At 56.4% G+C, this 18,092-nt stretch overlaps 1 protein-coding gene and 1 long non-coding RNA gene across 2 annotated transcripts; both read left to right on the forward strand.

Annotated features, from left to right (window-relative positions):
* Nucleotides 1-9,234: 9,234 nt before the first annotated feature.
* Nucleotides 9,235-10,354, forward strand: LOC147911416 (uncharacterized). The gene is made up of 3 exons (XR_015551118.1): nt 9,235-9,318; nt 9,973-10,162; nt 10,306-10,354. It is a non-coding gene; the product is annotated as an uncharacterized LOC147911416 (long non-coding RNA).
* A 25-nt stretch (nt 10,355-10,379) lies between these two features.
* Nucleotides 10,380-16,389, forward strand: LOC147911417 (ral guanine nucleotide dissociation stimulator-like). Its single transcript, XM_087428029.1, has 7 exons — nt 10,380-10,682; nt 12,036-12,139; nt 12,624-12,693; nt 14,302-14,370; nt 15,451-15,483; nt 15,826-15,947; nt 16,149-16,389. Exons 1-7 carry the CDS (start codon nt 10,674-10,676, stop codon nt 16,387-16,389), a joined length of 648 nt encoding a protein of 215 aa, XP_087284155.1. The 5' UTR covers nt 10,380-10,673.
* The last annotated feature ends 1,703 nt before the right edge of the window (nt 16,390-18,092 follow it).

An 18,092-nucleotide genomic window follows, 5' to 3' on the forward strand; every position in this document is an offset into this window, starting at 1 on the left:
CTCCTCGTCTCCTGCAGGAGGCTGTGCAGGGGATGGCTCTCCCTGCACAGAGGCTGTGCCCTCAGCTGCCTCCTGCTCTCCTACAGGAGCCTGTGAAGGGTATGGCGCTCCCTGCACGGAGGCTGGGGTCTCAGCTGCCTCCTGGGCTGCTGCAGGACATGGTGGATATGATGGTTCTCCCGGGATTGAAGCTGGGTCCTCTGGTGGCTCTGAGGGTTTTATCACTGTCACTGCAGACCGCCTCCCGGTAGCTGCTGATCCAGTCCTGTGGGACACCGGCGCCTCCAACGGGGAGATGGATGGAATATCCCCTTCCACCGGCTCCACGCTGATCTCGTTCGTGGAGCTCTGCAAAGACAGTGACTGGCTCCGTCCCAGAGGCATCAGAGCCCTGCCCAGCTGTCCTTGCTGCTGCTTCTGCCCCTGGACCTTATTCTCCCAGATCAGGCACACACCTGTGTCTGCACAGTATTCTACCCCTGAGGAAAGACCTACACCTCAGGGGCTGGGGATAAACCTCAGGCAGAAGGGCGCCAACCCGCACTCCACGTCCCACCCAGCCGGCCTTGACCTGGGCTTTGAACCTGACCGACTCCCCCAGGCTTCTAACACCTCAACGACTGCTCCTGCTCACGGTGGTCTACCCACATGAACCCGCCCTTCCAGGCACACATGCGGAGAGGAGGTAGGGCTGCCCAGATGGGACCACAGTGGTAGCCTCATTTGGAATGGCCTTCCCTGGGCCTCCCGGTGTTACCTTTCTGTCCCTCCGGGTAAACGACCAGAGCCGTCGGCCGTGAGAGGGGCACCAGCATCTGCATCGGTCTTTGGGGGCTTTCCTGGGGCTCCGGCCCCTGGTCATCGGGAAGCAGCAGCTGAACATCTTGCTCCTTCTAGACAAGTGCTACAGAAGTGAGCTCGCTTGGGGGCTGTGTTTAGGATGTGGGTGCCTAGTTACCAGGGTTCCAAGTTCTGTTGGGCTCTGTGAGGTCACTTCCTGAGATCCCCTTACCTAAGCTTCCTCCTCACACAAGACCTTCCTAAGGGCCCCCCGGGCTGCTGACTGCTCACTCTCCATCTCCATACCCTGTCCAGACACAGTCACACCGACACAGTCCACCCCACAGCCTCTGGGGAGGTCTGGACGCAACCAGGGCCCCAGCTTTGAGGACACAGAGTTGAATTCAGTCCCGCTCCTGCTTCTTGCCAGTGATGTCACCCTGGACAACCCTGCGCCTCTCAGGGCCCTCCCTCTCAGGGTCTCTCCTGTGTTCATGTCCCTCTCTGTGTAGTGGGGGTCATTCTAGCATCTACTTCCTAGGGATGTCATCAGGTGTATAGACCTAGAGATCCCTTCAGAGGCTGTGAGTCCCGTGGGCTGCTCCCACATGTAGCTCCTGCACAGACTTGGCAGTGCAAGGATTACAGGAAGGGCTGGCTGTGGCAGAGAATACAACGCAAAGAGGCTTGGGTCTGCTGGGCGTCTGGGAGAGGCACTTCCCCTCTTGCCTGTTTCCCAGTGTTCCTAGGGAGGGTTGAAATGAAATGACGTTCAGACATCATCTCCTTCTGGCTCGCAACCCTCCAGGGCCTCCTGTTATGTTTAGACTCAGGTCCAAGTGCCTGAGTGGTGGTCATCTCAGCCTATGTGGTGGGCAGCCCCCACAACGGCTCCCAGCGTTCCCACTTCCTAGGCACACATCCTATGTAATCCCCGCTCCTCTATGAGAATGGACTTTGCGGCTGGCTTCTAACCAATAGAATAGGGCCGAGTGATGGGATGTCACTTCCACGGTCAGCTTAATGAAAAGTCTGTGACTTCTGTGTGGTTCTGTCTCTCCTGTGTTCATTCTATCTCTGTGTCTCTCTCTCTCTCTGTCTTTGTCTGTCTCTGTGTCTCTGGCTGTCTGTATCTCTCTTGGTTTCTCCCTGTCTCTCTGTCTCTCTCTTTGTCTCCCTGTCTCTGTCTGTGTCTACTCTCTTTGTCTCTCCTCCCCATCTTTCTATCTCTGTGTGTCACTGTCTCTCTTTCTCTCCCTCTTTCTGTCTCTCTGATCCACTATTCAGGAGAAGCCATATCAGATATTATGAGCTTCCTTCCCTATGACACCCCTAATACAAAGACCTGGCAGAGGGTCCCGGCCCACAGACAGAAAAGGCCTGAAACCCCCCATCCAAACTGAATCCTACCACTGCCCCGATACTTGTGAATGATCTCCGAGATGGCTCCTGCCTCTATCGAGCTTCAGTTGAGAACACAGCCCCAGCCTCCTGCTAGACCTTGACGGGGAGCCTCCCAGCTGACCTGAGCCTGGACCCTGGTACAGACACTGTCAGATGCTCAATGATAGGTCTCGTAAGTGCTAAGTGAGGCTAATGCTGTCACCCAGCATAGACAGCTAGTACCTCCTTCCAGGCCTGGTTCTGGTCCTGCCATCCTCTCTCCCTCACTTCTCTCCTCCCCAGCTCACTCTAGCCACACTGGCTTTTTTCTCACCTCCTCTCTCGTCAAATCCTCTTCTGCCTCCAAGTCTCTGTGCCTTTGAGCTTCCCCCCAGCACGCTGTTTGCAGACAGATGCAGGGCTGGCTCCTCTTGTCCTTCTGCTCAGGGCACAAATGTCCCCAGGGAGGCCCTTTACACCCACCTAGGGGCTCCAGGCCCTCCCTCCTCCAGCACCCTGCTTCATTGCTCTGTAGCACCTTCTCTTCTTTTTCACATGGATTTGTTCATGATTTTGTCCTTTCCACCTCCAGGCTGTGAGCTCCTGGAGGACAGGGACCATGTGGGTGCTTTCAGCACTGCCCTCAGGACTAACATGGGCCCTGCTCAGGGTGAGTGCTGGGGCCACAGTAGCTGAAAGAACCATGAAAGGATCTCAGAGTCCCCTCCCGCCTCTGAGCAGCTCCCATTGTGGACGTGGATGCCAGTAATCAAAGGTGCCTGTTGCTTTGGACAGGGGAACACCCAGAACGAACCCTGGGCGTCCCTTCCCTGCTCCACTTGCTGCATTGAGCATGAGTGGACACAGGACACCCCTGGTGGTCAGCCCCAGCCTTGCAGCCCCAGGCAGGAAAGCAGAAAGCAAAACACACACCTTTCTTTGTTTGGGGTCCTCAAGGCAGTGGTTCCACCAGGGCCGAGGACGCAAAGGAGCAGGACCTGTGGGCTCCAGGAGGGACGTGAGGGACCTCAGAAGCCTCTCTTGCTCCCTGCTTTCCCTCCACTGGCCCTGGCGTGTCCCGCTGACTCACAAGGCCTCCTCGCCCCAGCCAGGGCAACGACTCCACCTCACTTCCAAAGGAGGCCCCCGAGGCTCCGACAAGGATGGCCTTGTCCCTGGTCCCCAGACAAGTCGACCAGTGCTCTGCCATGTTCTGCACTGCCCGGGGCCCCAGTCCCCAAGCTCTCAGGCTGCCTTCTGCTCAGCAAGACCTCGAGGGAATGGAATGCATTTTACAAGGACTCAGAGAACAGTGGGTCATGGATGGAGAACGAAGGTCAATAGACTCTTCTACAAGCCTGTGGGACCCTTAGAGTCACCCCATCTATGCACCCCAATTTACAGAGGCGTAAGATCTGGCCTTCTCTGCTGTATCCCCTCCCCCCTAGGGGGTCACATCCTAGTTCCCGGTGCCCAGAGTGGTGGCCACAGGATGCCAGACCTGGTTCTCTACAGGCTGCTCTAGGGATGGCCCCAACCCCTGCATCCCCCTGTGCACCTTGGGGACCCCTGCCCACCAGTCTGGCATCTCTCCCCTTCATGCTATGGGCCTGGGCATGTTGTTGGGGACCGGATGCCCATGCCCCATGGCAGAGCTGCCTCCAACCTCTTTCTTCCTTCCTCCTGTCACCTCCCCAGTGAGCACTTCCCTTCTGAGACCGGGCTGGGCATTCAGAGTGTGTGTGTATGCTTGTGTGTGTGAGTGTGTCCACGTGGGGATGCGTATAGCAAAGGGCCCTACATGGGAGGGCGTTGGCAGGGGTCCCCCAGGGTATTAGGGGCTCTCATTCCCAAAGCAAACCCCTTGGAAGTGCTGAGGCTGGCCTAAGAGCTTGGAATGCTCTCTTAACCTCTGGACTCTGCCCACCTTGTGGCCCCAGGGCCTGTCCCTGCTTCTCCTGGCCTCAGTTTCCCAACTGTCCTGTGAGGGTTGGACACGGAGCAACATCAGCCCCGATGAGCATGGACATGGCCCGGGATCTCCGCCCACATGAGTGTGGCAGGGATACCCTCACGGTCTCACAGGCCTCTCTCCTGTGCAGCAACCAGGCCTCCTGTCCATGGTCAGGCACACAGAGGGGCCCTGCAGACAGCACTTCTGGGTGACACAGCTCGCAGCACACACGTGTAACACAACGGTCCCTTGACATGGCTGCTTTCGCCTGTCCCCTCCCCAGCCAACTGCTCGGTGACCCTCACATCCCCTACGCCGCAGGAACACGCCACAGAAGCCAGGTGGGCCACACGGTGCACAGTTGGGTAGGTTGAACATCTGGGGACGTGAGGGTCACTGAATATACACCGACCTCACTGTCCTGGTCCACAGACTCCATCCTAGGGTCCAGCTCCATGCATGGCTGGTCCTGCGGACACGAAGACAGTGGTGGACACAGATCCTGGGCAGGGAGAAGGCCAGGCTGCCCTTTTCCCTCCTCCTCTACACCCCCTCCCTGCCACATGAGGTCCAGCCAGTCCCTGCCTGCAGCCCTGGCGGGTGTAGGAGGAGCTGAAGGGAGCCCAGCTGGGCAACTATTGGAGGGAGTTACTGTTATTAGGGAGCCCACTGGGTGCTGAGTGATTGCACCCCATTTTACAGATGACCAGTGGTCCCAGCATTCAAGGTCACTCTGCTCTAAGTGAGCAAGTCCAGACGTGAACAGGGGACTAGAAATCCTTGATTTTCACCAGCATTGAGCCCAGCATTGACCATCGAGGCTTTGTCCTGCGTTGGGGCTCCCCCAGCCAGGCGACCTCCTGAGTCCAAGCACTTTGGGCAGCTTCGTCTCCCTGCTTGAATCCCAACACACCCTCCTGAGGTCAGAGTCACTGACCCCATTTTTCATGGAGGAAACTGCGGCTCCGAGAAGACACCACATGACCTTGCCTGTCACAGGGCTGTGAGGTGACCCAGCTGTGGGTTTGACCCCAGGTCAATCTGACCCTAAAGGCTCTGCTAGCACAGGAGCTTGAGGAGGTGGCCTGTGAGCCCAGCACAGAGGTGAGTCCACCCTGGCTGGGGGTTCGGGGGAGGGGCACTGCAGGCTAGGAGCTCTGAAGGGGGCAGGGGCTTGGCAGGGTCCTTGGGGAGGAAGGCTTTAGGGAGGGTGGGTGCGGTGAGGGGTGCACTCTGGGGACGGTGTCTGGACCAGATCACACAGGGCCGTGACTCAGGCAAGGAGTCGGGCTTCACTGCAGGTTGGTTGGACTTGCACGAGCAGTCTCATCAGAGCCTCAGGCGGTTAGATCCTAGATTTGGAGGGAGCTTGGTGGGCACCTTATCCACCTCCACTCAAGCCCAGATCCCCAAGAACCAACAGGATAGAGAAGGCTGCCTCCATTTCTTCCCATGTACAGTGGGCACTGTGGCGGTCGCCTACCTCCTGCCTGGGCTGGGCATGCTGCCTGGAGGGCCCAGAGAGGGCTTCTTGTCAAAGTAGCCATTCAGGACAGGTCTGTGCTCAGAGAGCTTGGGGTGCTGGGACCACGGGCCCGCCCCACCAGTGGGCTAAACAGGACGCTCCTGTCCACGTTGCTGTTGTTTATTCCAGGTGGACAGGGATGATGCAGCATCGCCCACCGTGTGGGTGGAGAGGGCCAGCGAGGAGCTATGGTTGAAGAGCCTGAGACACGACGCTTGTGTGTGAGCAAAGCTGCCACGGGTGTGGTGGAGGCTGAGGAGGAAGAGGTGCTGCTGGAGGCCAAGATGAAACCAGAGACCACCCGGGCCAGGGGGCGGGTGATTTCCATAACTGGGGTGGTGGCGTGATCAGCAGAGTCTCTGGACCCGGCAGGACACCCCAGGCCGGCATCCAGCTCCTGGGCTTCTTGGCCCCTTTGTAGGTGTCGCTGGGGAACACTGGTCCCGGGCAAGAAGGGACTGGGAGTGGGCTGTCAGGGAGAATGGGGAGGGCAGCCACCTTCTTTTCCTTGCCATCAGGGGACTCTGGGTCAAAACTCATGTTGCTCTCCTCCACCTTGGAGCTGGAGGAACCAGCCAAGTGCTCGCTGAGCATTGGACAATGTCCCTGCCACTGAGGTCCTGGCCCCACCTGAGGTGTCCCAGCACTTGGAGTGGGAGCTGTGCCTGGTCCTGAAGCCTGTGTTGGGGCCTGTTGGCTTGGAGGCTGGATGGAAGGGCTGCATTTGCAGAGGTCACGCCCCCTGGGTGAGTGGGGACTCTGGGACACCTGAAGTCACAGATGCAAGTGACCCGCACCTGGGAAGGTGTGAGGGAGGTGCACAGAGGGCAGTGCCTCAGTGGCAGGCAGGGCTTCATGCCCATGGGCAGCACTCCTTGGCAAAGGTCAGCTAGTCCTTTGGACCCTAGAGGGCAGAAGGCACCTAAGGCTCCCAGTGGTCCACGGGAGGCCAGGACAGCCTGCTGACTGGCAGGCATCAGGCCTGCAGCACGAGAGGTTCAGGGTGAAACTGCTCCTGGGTAGCCTGGGCCAGCTGGTTGGACAGAAAAGATGGCCACCTGGTTTTTGTCACTCTAGTCTGTACGTGCTCATCTCCCCAGCTAGCCAGACCCTGGGGAGGGTGGCCCTGTGGCTAAACAGCACTAGGGACTGAGAAGAAGGTGCCCTTGGCAATATCGAGTCCCTCTTCTTCATGTGAAGCAGGGTTGAGCTGGCTCCATGCCTGACCTCACCCCCTTGGTGACGGTGGGCTTCCTCAGGTCAAAGTCATACTAGGCATCGGGTTCATGGCACTGAACACATTGGCATCCTCAGGGGTCTTCAGCATGGGGGGGAGGGGCCAAAGGAGGGTTGGCTGTGCTCAGGACAGCCACACCAGGGCCAGGGAAATGCACAGAGACAGGAAGCAGATCAGTGCTTGTCAGGGGGTGGGGGAGTGGATATGGGGGCATGGCTGCTTCATGGGTACAGGGGTTCTGGTGGGGTGAAGCAATGATCTGGAACTAGATAACGGTGACGGTACACAGCATAGAGGATGTAGTTAATGGCCGGCCCTGAATTGTACAACTTTAAGTGATGAAAACATTAAACTTTATTGAATCTAAATTGGAACACATAAAACATAAGAAATCATAAAACATAGAAAAGGGAAAAGACATCTCTGGGTGGGGGCTGGAGCCGGCCGGGCCTTAGTTGCTGGCGATGTGGGTGGTGCTGCAGCTGCCCTAGTGCTGGAGCCACTGCTGTGGCTGATGCTGGAGATCCCACCAGCTCTGGCTGTGCAACTGGCCCAGGAGCTGGACCTGAGCTGGGGCTAGAGCTGGGTCTGTCTCAGGCGATGGTGCCTGACCTGCTTCTAGAATTGGCTCCGGTCCTGAGACTGACTCTAGCTCTGCATTGTTGACAGATTTGGTGCGGGAGCTAGTGATGGGAATGGCTGCTGCTCTGGAGCTGGTCAAGTGTGGGAGCTGGAGGGAGCTCTAGTTCTGGAGCTGGCTGCAGCTGAGCTCTAGAGCTGGTGCCCGAGCTCTCACTAGGCCACAGCTGGAGCAGGATCTGGTGCTATGTGGCTCTAACTGTGTAGGTTGAGGTAACTCTGGCTCTGCTGCTGGTGACCGAGCCTTCTCTAGCTCCACAGCTGGTAAACAACGTGTCCTGACCTTTAGCTGGTGTCAGTGGCATCACCAACCCATCATGAGCTGTCCATCAGATGGTGGGAGCACTCCAGCAAATAGCATCTATTACATTAGTGTTATTTCAGCTCAGTTCCAGTTACATATTTATTTTAAATATACTTAGAAGGAGACTAGGATAACAGAAACCATTTACTCTTTGCTGAGATTTAACAGAGCACACCTTATTGACGTTGTTTTTTAAGAAATATTACACAGTGGAAGACACCATTCTCCTTCCTCTCTCTTTCCTCCCCAAAGGTAACTACTGTCTTGAAGTTAATATATGTATTCTATACACATTTTCTCTTGCAAGAAACAGTTGTCCCCAATTTGCTGAGATTTCTTTAGGTGTCTATCAAAGATATGCTTCTGAGCAGATGCTGTAAAAACTCTGTCCTTTCAAAGTAAAGATGACACGTCAACCATTAGTTGAGAAACTACCTGGTCTTTAGACATCATTTTTAAAAGAGAGGTTTGAAAATATCTCCATCATGTTACCATTGATCCTCCCTATTTGGAAGAGTTACAGTCTATTAATTTTAGCAAACACTGCGTGAGCCAGACTGCACCAGTGCTCCTAGGGGAAGGACAAGGTTAGGTTTCTGCAGTCTTTGGTCGTGACATGTTTGGGAACCTATCAACGCATAGCCTTGTTTTATGTTTGTCTCTTTTGAAAAGACCTTATTTAGTATAGACTGTAGACACATTATTTGAACTCCCAGCCAATATCACTATCCATAACCCATGCCTGAAGGAAGCTCATCTAACACAAGTGTTTCCTACATAGGGCCCATCACAGGCTTCTTGTGCTTAGGAACACTACACAACACTTCAGCACTATGTTTATGGATCATTACAAAGAGGAAAAACAGCAGCAAGAAGCAAAAAAGGTGAAAAACGTACCATTTAATAGACCAGGAAAAGGACACTTGTTGCCCTGAGAGCTGAAACAAGAGTGTCACCTTGTTCTACCTCAGCTGGGAATGTGCGCCTCAGGCAACTCCCACTTTCTGCCACTCTGCACCCGTCCAGGAATTACCAGGGAAAACACAGTGTGTGTTGGGTTTGGATTCACCTGTAAATGTTAGTGACTAGGTGAATTCACGAATATCAAATTACTGAATAAGGAGGATTGACTCTGTTCTGTTGCCAAAAACAATGAGTGTGTGAAACTCATACTTCAGAACTTCAACATGGAAGGCTTTCTAATCTGCCCACTCAGCTGTCTGGGATGGTTCTGGTTGGACTTCACTCATGCAACCATGTAGATTAAGAACCTACTACATGCAGGACTTTTGGAGACAGTAAAACTCAGTGAATTAAGGAGACACAATCGCTGGGCCTCAATTGTCGTCTGAGAGTCAGACAGTCACATTCGACACCATTCGCAGGTCCTGTCCTCCATCGGACAACCCAAGTGATGCCCTGATAGCCTCCTTTACACCTGGAGGCATCTTTCCTTGTTCCAGCCAGGAGGGCAGAGCGCAGGACCATCTGAAAACGTGAGTGGTCTTTGGGTCCTGAAGAAGGGCTTCCTATCTCTACAGAACAAGCTGTGGGGGGAGAGATGGGGGCTGTGGCTGAGGGGAGCCTGTCAGAAGCCGCATCTCACGCATCTTTTGATTCCCATGGGGAGGCCGAGGTCTGGTGGCTTCCAATCCAAGAGGACAGGACTCAAAGAGCTTGGATGGGTGTCAGGACCCCTGGGAAGCAGAGGGGTGGCTTGGCTGAGTTGTCCCCAAGAGACCCATTCCCACCACAGACCCATCAAAATCGGCCTCCCCTTCTCCACATCTACCTCTTCTGACCTCCACATCCAGGCCCAAGACAGAAGATGTGTGAGCAACCTGCTCACAAATCTGCCTCAGTGCTCAGTCCAGTTGTACAAGTGCATGGAGGGCTGGGGTGGGCTGTGTCCCAGACCTTCAGGAGAAGTGTCAGTGGGAAGAGAGTCACAACAGACTCTGTGTCAACCTGCTGGATAAGCAGGCCTGCCATTGCCAGGACAGCCTCACAGGGGTCAGGGCTGCCATGTAGCTCTCACCTGGATGGAGAGGGGCAGGCATAGGGTCCAGTCCCCAGCCAGGGTGCCTTGGGTGAGAAGTGTGGAGGGAAAGGCCAGGCCTCTGACTCTGTTGCCCAATTGCCTCCCCCAGTGCCATCTCTTCTCTGGTGGGAACCTGCCTGGACCCAGGGCAGGATTTCTGGGATCCCCTGCACTTTCCCTGTTTCAGGGTGAAGCTGGCCTCTCTGCATCTCAGCTTGCCTGGCTCGGGCTGCAGGGCCACGCCTACCTTCTCCAGGTCCAGCTGGAGCATCCACGGCCCATTGAGGCAGAGCTGGAAGGTGAGGCGACTGCAGTCTGGGAAGATGATTTGCAGGGTCTTCAAAGGCTAGGTTCCCTTAAAGGCAGTGGGGTCTTTCCTGGCTTTGACAGGGACCGGGGAAGTCAGCTACTTGAGTGACACTGTTTCTTTCTCCTGCTGCAGTACCATCTCCAGAGCTCCCTCCAGCTCCAGCGCCAGAGCAAGGGCCAGCTCCATGGTTAGATCCAGCTCCAGCTCTAGTTCCACCACCTGTGCTAGAGCTGGAGCCAGTGTCACCTCCATCACTCCCTCCGGGGCCAGAGCCACCACCAACCTCAGCTCCAGCCCCAGTGCCAGCTCCTGAGCTGCAGCCAGCTGGACCATTGGCTCCAGGGAGAATCCTCCCTCCACCTGGAGAGATAACAGCAGAGCCAGATCCAGCCCCAGAGCCCGCCTGCCCCTGGGATGTGACCACCAAGAACCTGCTGAGGGAGGAGAAGCCTGACTTCTTGGAGTTCCCTCCCCGGCTGGTGGCAGAGCAGTTGACACTGATGGATGTGGTGAGCAGCGGGGCTCGCGGGCAGGTGGGGCTGGCCTCCCTGTGCCATCAGCTGCCCCAGACCTGCCATTTCCTGATCCAGAATCCCATGATCTCGGTCCAACCTCTTGCTTCCCCACTTACCCTCATGTGACCTGAGCAGCCTTCTTAACTCCCAAGCCTTTGCTGTCCTCATGTGGACAGTAGGGGTGGACACTGAGAGCAGCTGCCGTGCAGAGTGGCTGTGCAGTTGGATGAGGGGGAGCAGAGAGGAAGTTGGGTAGAGTCTGCGCTTTGGTGGGGGAGGGGAGCACACTGAAGTGCTGTCTCGTCCTTGGGTAGTTCACTCATTTGCCCAGGAGGCCTCAACAGCCTCAGCACTAATTAGGCACCTCATGTGTACATGACTACAAGGCAGACAAACAAAGCCCCTGGTTGTTGCTGCCTTGGGGGAATGTGCATCTGAAAGAGGAGTCAGACCCCAGGATGGTCAGAATGGGTGAAAGATGCCCCTAGAGATGGTCAAGCAGGGGCCGAGTTCTGGTGCTTGGAGGAAGTGAGACTGGGCGGCGAGCAAATGCCACCTCCCTGCGCCACAGCATGGGTTCCTGGGCCATCCTGTGCTGGGTGCCCTCAGGGGCCACAGGCAACACCCAGGGACTCCCACAAGCCTCAGGCCGCATTCTCAGCTTCCTGAGCTGCAACTCTCACCACTAACCGGGCCTGGGACTGGGGCTGCGGAAGCTGAGCTAGGCTGTGGCAGGGCTGGGTGACACTCCCTGTCCTCCCCAGGAGCTCTTCAAGACAGTGAGGCCCCACGACATCCTGGACTCCAGCTGGTACCAGTGTGACAACAGGGGCAATGAGCACCTGGCACTGACCATCCATGCCACCATGACCCACTTTAACAGAGTGGTCGAATGTATCGTCACCACCTGCATTGGGGACTCCGAGCATGACGGCCCAGGACAGGGCCAGGGTGGTGGAGCTCTGGATCCAGGTGGCCAAGGTAAGATGTGGGAGGCCCTGGGAGCCCCTTCTCTGGAGTCGGGGAACTGCCCTTCTCCTTTCTCAGCTCTCATGTTTGAAGTCCGTGGTCTGGAGCCTTTGCACAATCCTTAGGCCCCTCCTGCCAGGCCTCGATGACCTGACTCCTGGTCCCAGTGGTGGGAAGCTCAGCCCTTCCTGGGCTCCTTCCTTGGCTTGAGTTGAAATCCTCCTCCCAGGGAGTGTTCCTCATGAGGGTCCATCTGTGCCTTTTCCAGGTTCCCTGAGCCGCTGTCTCATCCAGAACAGGAGACGCCAATGAGGCGACAGAACCCAGACGGAGCAGGGCTCCAGCTCCCCTCACAGCTCATTCTCTTCCCTTCCCCAGGAATGCCACGGCCTGAGGAACCTTTCCTCTCTCCATACGATCTTCTGGGCTCTGCAGGGCCCCTCTATTCAGCGTTTAAACGAGATGTGGAGACAGGTGTCCAGGTGGGTAGGCCTCTCTCCATGCGAGCACCACCTGGGTGGACCAGACACCCCCCACAGGGCTGGCATTGCCCTTCAGTCAGTTGGGACCTCCTGGGAGACAGCAAACCCTGGGGATAGGGTCTGACCCGGTTGGCAGGCTTCAAGTCTTTCTGAAAACTTAGGCCAGTGGTTCTGCTTCAGGAATCAGTTTCCCTAAGTGACAAATCATGGCTTGAACCAAATTGAAGATTTTCAAGTGTTTGCAGCAACAGAACTCTCTGTCCACGTGAAATTAAGACTGTTTAAAACACATCTGCTGAGAAAATAAGAGAATGGAGGCCCCAGGTGACAATAGGAGAGCCCCTCCCCAGTCCCAGACACCTCAGGGCTCAGACGACACAGTGAAAATGCTCATCCAGGCTGTCTGGATCTTCTGAGTTTTCAAACAAAAGGGATTTACCCTCAAACCACTCCACAGTGTTTCTTTCCTTTTTTCCCTCCTCAGGAAGAACTGTCAAACAGTTAAAAAGATCTTCCAAACATGCCACCGGGAGAGCAGGAAGCTTCTCAAGGAGGTGAGTGGAGGCTGGAGAACTGGAAGGACGGGAGGTGAGGTGGGGAGGGACCAGGCAGGATGTGCTTTGGTAAGTTTTTCACTTAAGGTTCCCTGAGAAATAACGGTCTGTCTTGTCCAGCTGGACAGGAAGCGGGGGTGTGAGCTGCAGGGGCAGGTGGGGACTGTTTGGGGCAGGAGGCCTTGGTCACGGGATACAGTGGTGTCGCCTGGACTGTTCCAAGAGGTGAGGAGCTGGCAGAATGAGCAGGTGTCTGGCTTCCATGACCCATCAGCTGGCCCTCATCATCCTCCAGGCTGGCGGGTGGATGGAGGGGGTGGGGGTTCCTTTCTTCCTAAGACAGCCCAGTCTGTCCTCAGGAAGCCAGGCCCCTGCTGCTCCTTCTGTCTTCACTGCAGCTCGCAGGAGGGCACTCTGCCTGCCCCAGGATGGGCACTGTGAGGTCACACAGGCCTTGTGGACACAGGGGCTGCACAGTCTTGGGCCACATGGTGGATCTGGGACAGAACTGTGTGCTCTCTGGGACTGTGCAGTCTAGCCTGATAGTGGTCACTGCTGACAAACCAGTGAGTCTCCCTGGGCGTTGACGACAAGGATACGCCCCAGATGGCAATGAGAATTATCGGGGAACCTACAGATTCTTAATGGACCTTCCTGACAGATTCTTAATGGCCTCCATCGAGGCCCTGGCAGGAGGGGCCTGAGGATTGTACAAAGGCTCAGACCACAGACTTCAAACATGAGAGCTGAGAAAGGAGAAGGGACATTAGAAGTTTCGAAGTGAAAACGATGCAAATGTCACCATTACACAGTGCCATGGTCACCCCTACACTGTCACTCAGATGTGGCGCAAGGGGGTCCCCTTCTGGAGTGAATAAAGGAAAAGTTCTGTGCAGGGACCATCCTGAGGGGATCTCTAGGGAGCTGAGGCCTTTGGCATGGCCTCAGGTCCAGCCTGGTGTCAGAGAATCCCAGGGGCTGGAAAACACAGAAGCCACTTGCATGGGGACCCCGAGACACCTTGTGCCTCTCCATCCATGGCTCAGGTTGACTGAGGGCCTCAACACACCCCGAGAGTCCAGAGGACAGGACATTGGTCAGAGGTGTGTCTGGAGGCGGAGTGAAGGCCGGGGGCCAGGGCTTCTGGCTGCGAGAGGGAGCGGTCTCATCTGTGGGCCCCTTAGCACTTCACTGCCCCTCTGTGGGCCTCGGTCTCTTCATCTGGGAAATGGAGGGAGATGATCTGTGGTGCAGGCTTCACAGGGGTGATGAGGTACAAGGGGGACAGGAACGTGCAGGAGCTTTGTGCTCCTCCTCCTCGAGGGGGGAGGGAACAGCACTGGTGACAGTCAGATGACACTGAGTCCTCAGGGGACCCTGGGAGGCATGGGGAGTCCTCCTCACACTTTCCTGGTGAGGAGAGAGGCTTAGGGGCCTGGGCAGGCCTGAGGGCACAGAGGAGGGAGTGTTGGAGCTGGGAGTGATCTAGCATCAGGGCACCCTGGAATGGGAGCAGCCATAGACACCAGATGCCAGGGTCCAAGATCAGGGTCCTGGGAGACACAGGGAAAGGAACAGGGCCTCCTGGAGCCTGTCCTGACCCTGCAGGAGGTGTCATCTGTGAGGGCCACCCATGAGATGGACCCGCAGGGAGCCCAGGCGAGGCAGCAGCAGCAGGTGAGCTGGCCTGACGGGGAGGGTCCAGGTGTCAGAGGAGGGGTCACTCTCCTCACGGCTGGAGGCTTCCCTAAGAGAGGGGTCCCTCCTCCTCCAGCCCAGATCCTGGAGCCCAAGAGCCTGAAATGCCTGCCCTGGAAGTGACCAGGAGGAGGCCTGGAAGGGCTGGGCCCAGGATCGTTTGGGGAGGGGAGGGGCAGGGACCACATACCCTGGGATTTGCCAAAAGCCGCCCCTGGGAGGTGACTGGGGAAGTTGGGTGGTCCTGGAGGGGGCAACTGGGGGGAGGCCACTGAGGGTCCTAGGCTGTTCTCTGTGGGAGTCTGTGGTGGGCAGGAGGCTGGGGTGAAGGGATTTGGGGGAGGGTCCATGGGGGCACCTGAGAGGTGGGACTCATCTCACCACTCCCACCCTGATTTCACAGGGTGTCGCCTCCCTTCCTGGGCACGCCTCTATCACCTGAAGCTGCTGGGCCGTGGGATGGGGAGTGATCTGGAAGTGAGTGAGCCTGGAGGTGGGGACAGGGAGCAGGATCCTGAGGTTTGGGTGGCGAGAGCCCTGGACTGGGACCTGAGCTCTCAGTACTTGGCAAACCTCCTCTCATGAGAGCCCCATGGCCACCCCTGGGAGCTGGGGAGTCAGGCACATCTTAGCAATGCGTGAATAGACGCCCGCATAAGCCCCCACCAGTCTACCTGGGCTGGTGAAGCTCATAGCTGCCTGCCTGCAGAGCTGCAGGAGGCTGTGTCTGAGATGGATTCAGCCTCCCTCGGCCCTGCTCCCTGGGGAGTGCCATCAGCCCCTGCAAGTGAGGAAGCACTTCTGTGTTCCAGCTGTCCCTTCCTCCCTGAGGCCTCAGTCTCCTGTCTGTCATCAGAGAGGGTGTGCTACATAAGATCTCTGGCCTCAGCCCTGTCCCTCCTGCTCTGGAGCCCAGAGCCTGGCCCAGTGTCAAGTTCTCTTTGTGGAAGGTCTGCCCTCTGCTGGGCCCTGACATTCCTGCATCCTGAGAAGGGGTGGGATGGGGTTGGTTCTGGGCTTAGGGGCTGTTTCTGATGGTCATTGGCTGTCTCCTTCCAGGGAAGTCGGGTCAACTTCCAGAAATGGTGTGAGGTGAGCAGCTATGGGGAGGGTGGGGATGTGAAAATCAGAGACCTCCCCTGGCAAGACTTTCTCTGGCCTCATCCCTTGGGTCTTACATTTATTGGGAGAGTCAGAGCCACAAAGCTGGGAATCCCATCACGCTGGCGGGTGCGGAGGGGCTGGCATCAAGGAGACCTTCCTGGATGAGGAACTCATTCAAGCCAACTGTGAGGACAGGCAAGTCCTGAATGGAGAGGGAAGGAAGGAGGGTTCCTGAGTGAGCACAGACCCCAGACCAGATCCTCATTCCGCACAAGTCCCTGGCAGCTGTTCCCCACCCAAGCCCTCTCTGCGTCCTGTCCTTCCTCCCAGAAACTCAAAGTCATCCGCAGGATCCAGCTGCTCCAGCAGGCTGCAAAGGCATATGACCTGGAGCCCGATGAGCGATTTGGGGCCTGGTTCCAGGGCATGGAGCCCATCAGTGTCCATGAGAGGTGAGGGGACAGGAGTTGGGTGAGGGCAGGGCAGACTCTCTCTGATGACCAGCTCCAGAGCCTGTGGCCTGGCTCGCTGATCAGCCTCAGAACTCGTAGCGTGGTGACCCATGGGGCACCCGGCGTCAGCTGCTGGCAGACTCTGCGAGGGGCAGCTGAGGTGTGGCTCCTGGTAGCTCACAGTTCCACTCTGTCCTGTAGCTACTGGGTCTCCTGCCGGCTGGAGCCCGCACACCAGAAGGCGAGCAAAATGCGGCTCTTCAGGGAGAAAGAGGAACCGGACATCCTCTGGTTCAGGCCGAGTGAGTGTCAGGAGCAGCAGCGACTGAATCCAGGGGCTCAGTACAGCTTCGGGCTAAGCATGGGCCTGGATCCCAGCTCCAGTGCTGACCAGGCCTGGACAGGCCGCTCCTCTTCTCTCTGGGACTGTTGCATCCTCTGAAATGGGTGATGCTAAATGATGCCTCCTGCATCAGGGACAAACGGGGTGCTGTTGATGGACTGAGCACTCGGCACAGGGTTTGGATAAGAGTGAAGGGGGCCAGGGAGGTGTGCCGTGAATCTCAGGGAGGCACCCCAAAATAGTCTGTTTCTTCTCTTCAGCCACCGTGCCCTTGGCAAGGAGCCATAACCCTCTGGAGACCACAAGTTCAGCTCCTCCTGAGCAGCAGGGCCACTGGGGACCACGGGGTGCACCGGGCCACCTCTTCCCCCCCCACCCCATGTGAAGGAGGGCATCTGACGACTTTCCCTGGTTTCCCCTAAAGCCCCAGACAGAGGGCACGACCTCTCCAAATCCCTGGACATCTCCACCCCAGGGATTGTTTATCCATTGAGGAGGAGCATTAGTCAATGTTTAAGAGTAAATATCAGATTTGAATGTTGCAGTAAGTTCTGTTCCTGTCACAGCCTGGGTGTTGTGGTGTGGTTCTTTCCACTTCTTATGCTCTATGTAAATGAGACACAGAATCTCCCATTCCGCCTTGAATTAAGAACTCATGGGTGTATGGTCAGAGCTTATGGTATGTGGGAGAAGGGAGTGACGGCCAGCCTCCTCCCTGGCTACTGAATGACACTCTCAAGTCCCCCTTCCTCAGAGGACAGGTGCATTTCCCAGTGTGGTTCACCTGGGCCAGGAGCAGAGACAGCCCCTCAGATCTCCCCTGGATGTAGAGGTTGGAGTGGACTTTCCCAGGCAGAGCAACAACCACTGAAATGTAGATGTCTTTCAAATACCACTGTTGCCAGGACCATGTCCTTTCCTCAGGGCAGCGGCTGTCTTTCTACAGCTTTCCCAGGAAGAAGGGAATGTTTTCTGCTCCTCCCATTGAGGTTTTCTTTTTGACCAAATATTGGAAGTTACCGCTTTCAATCAGTCTCTGGATTTGCATCAACACTAAATGAGGAAAAATGTAAAAGATAAAAGTTTGCATGTGGAAAAGACAAGGCCAGAGGAAGACCATGCGCTGATGGACTAAGGGCCGACAGGACATCCCCATCAGGCTGCCAGTTTCTAGGGCCTCTTTCTGTTCACCCTTCTCGCCTAGACTGGAATCCTCCTGGGATCCTGGCCCATGCCATGGAAGGGGCAAGTCCTTTTTCCCACTTGTTTCACATCCAGAGGAAAAGATTCATGAGGCAGCTTTTTAAACGCATACAACAGGACTTTCTTCCATAAACCTCTACCACTCCCTGTGAACTCCAGGATTTCCAGCATCCCCGGCACTTCCTCATATATGATTCTTTTGGTGGCAGAAATTTCCCCAGAAGGCCCCCTAGCTCTCTCTGTCAGGGCATACATACATCGTGGGCCATTCCTCACCTGGCTGGGCCTGATGGATCAGGGGTGAGCTCTGGCCTGCCAAGATAATAGACCTGAATCCTGGCCACTGAATGACCCACACTGTCCATTATGCCTAGGGTGACATCTGGGACCCTGGTACCTGAGGTCCATGGTCCTGCAGACAATCACTAGTTTACACACCTCAGTCGTGTTGCTGTTACCGGACTTGTCCCAAAGGGGCAGCTGGGCCTGAGCGCATAGGAGAATGAGTCCCTGGATGACTGTGTTCTTTTCCCCAATCTGTGCTGTGGTTATGTGGATGTGTGTTACGGGGCTGTGAAATCTTGCCTGTTGGGAGTTTT

The sequence above is a fragment of the Ceratotherium simum genome, unplaced genomic scaffold (genome assembly GCF_057802395.1).
Source record: "Ceratotherium simum simum isolate JZ-2026a unplaced genomic scaffold, ASM5780239v1 HiC_scaffold_43, whole genome shotgun sequence".
NCBI classification, from domain to species: Eukaryota; Metazoa; Chordata; class Mammalia; order Perissodactyla; family Rhinocerotidae; genus Ceratotherium; species Ceratotherium simum.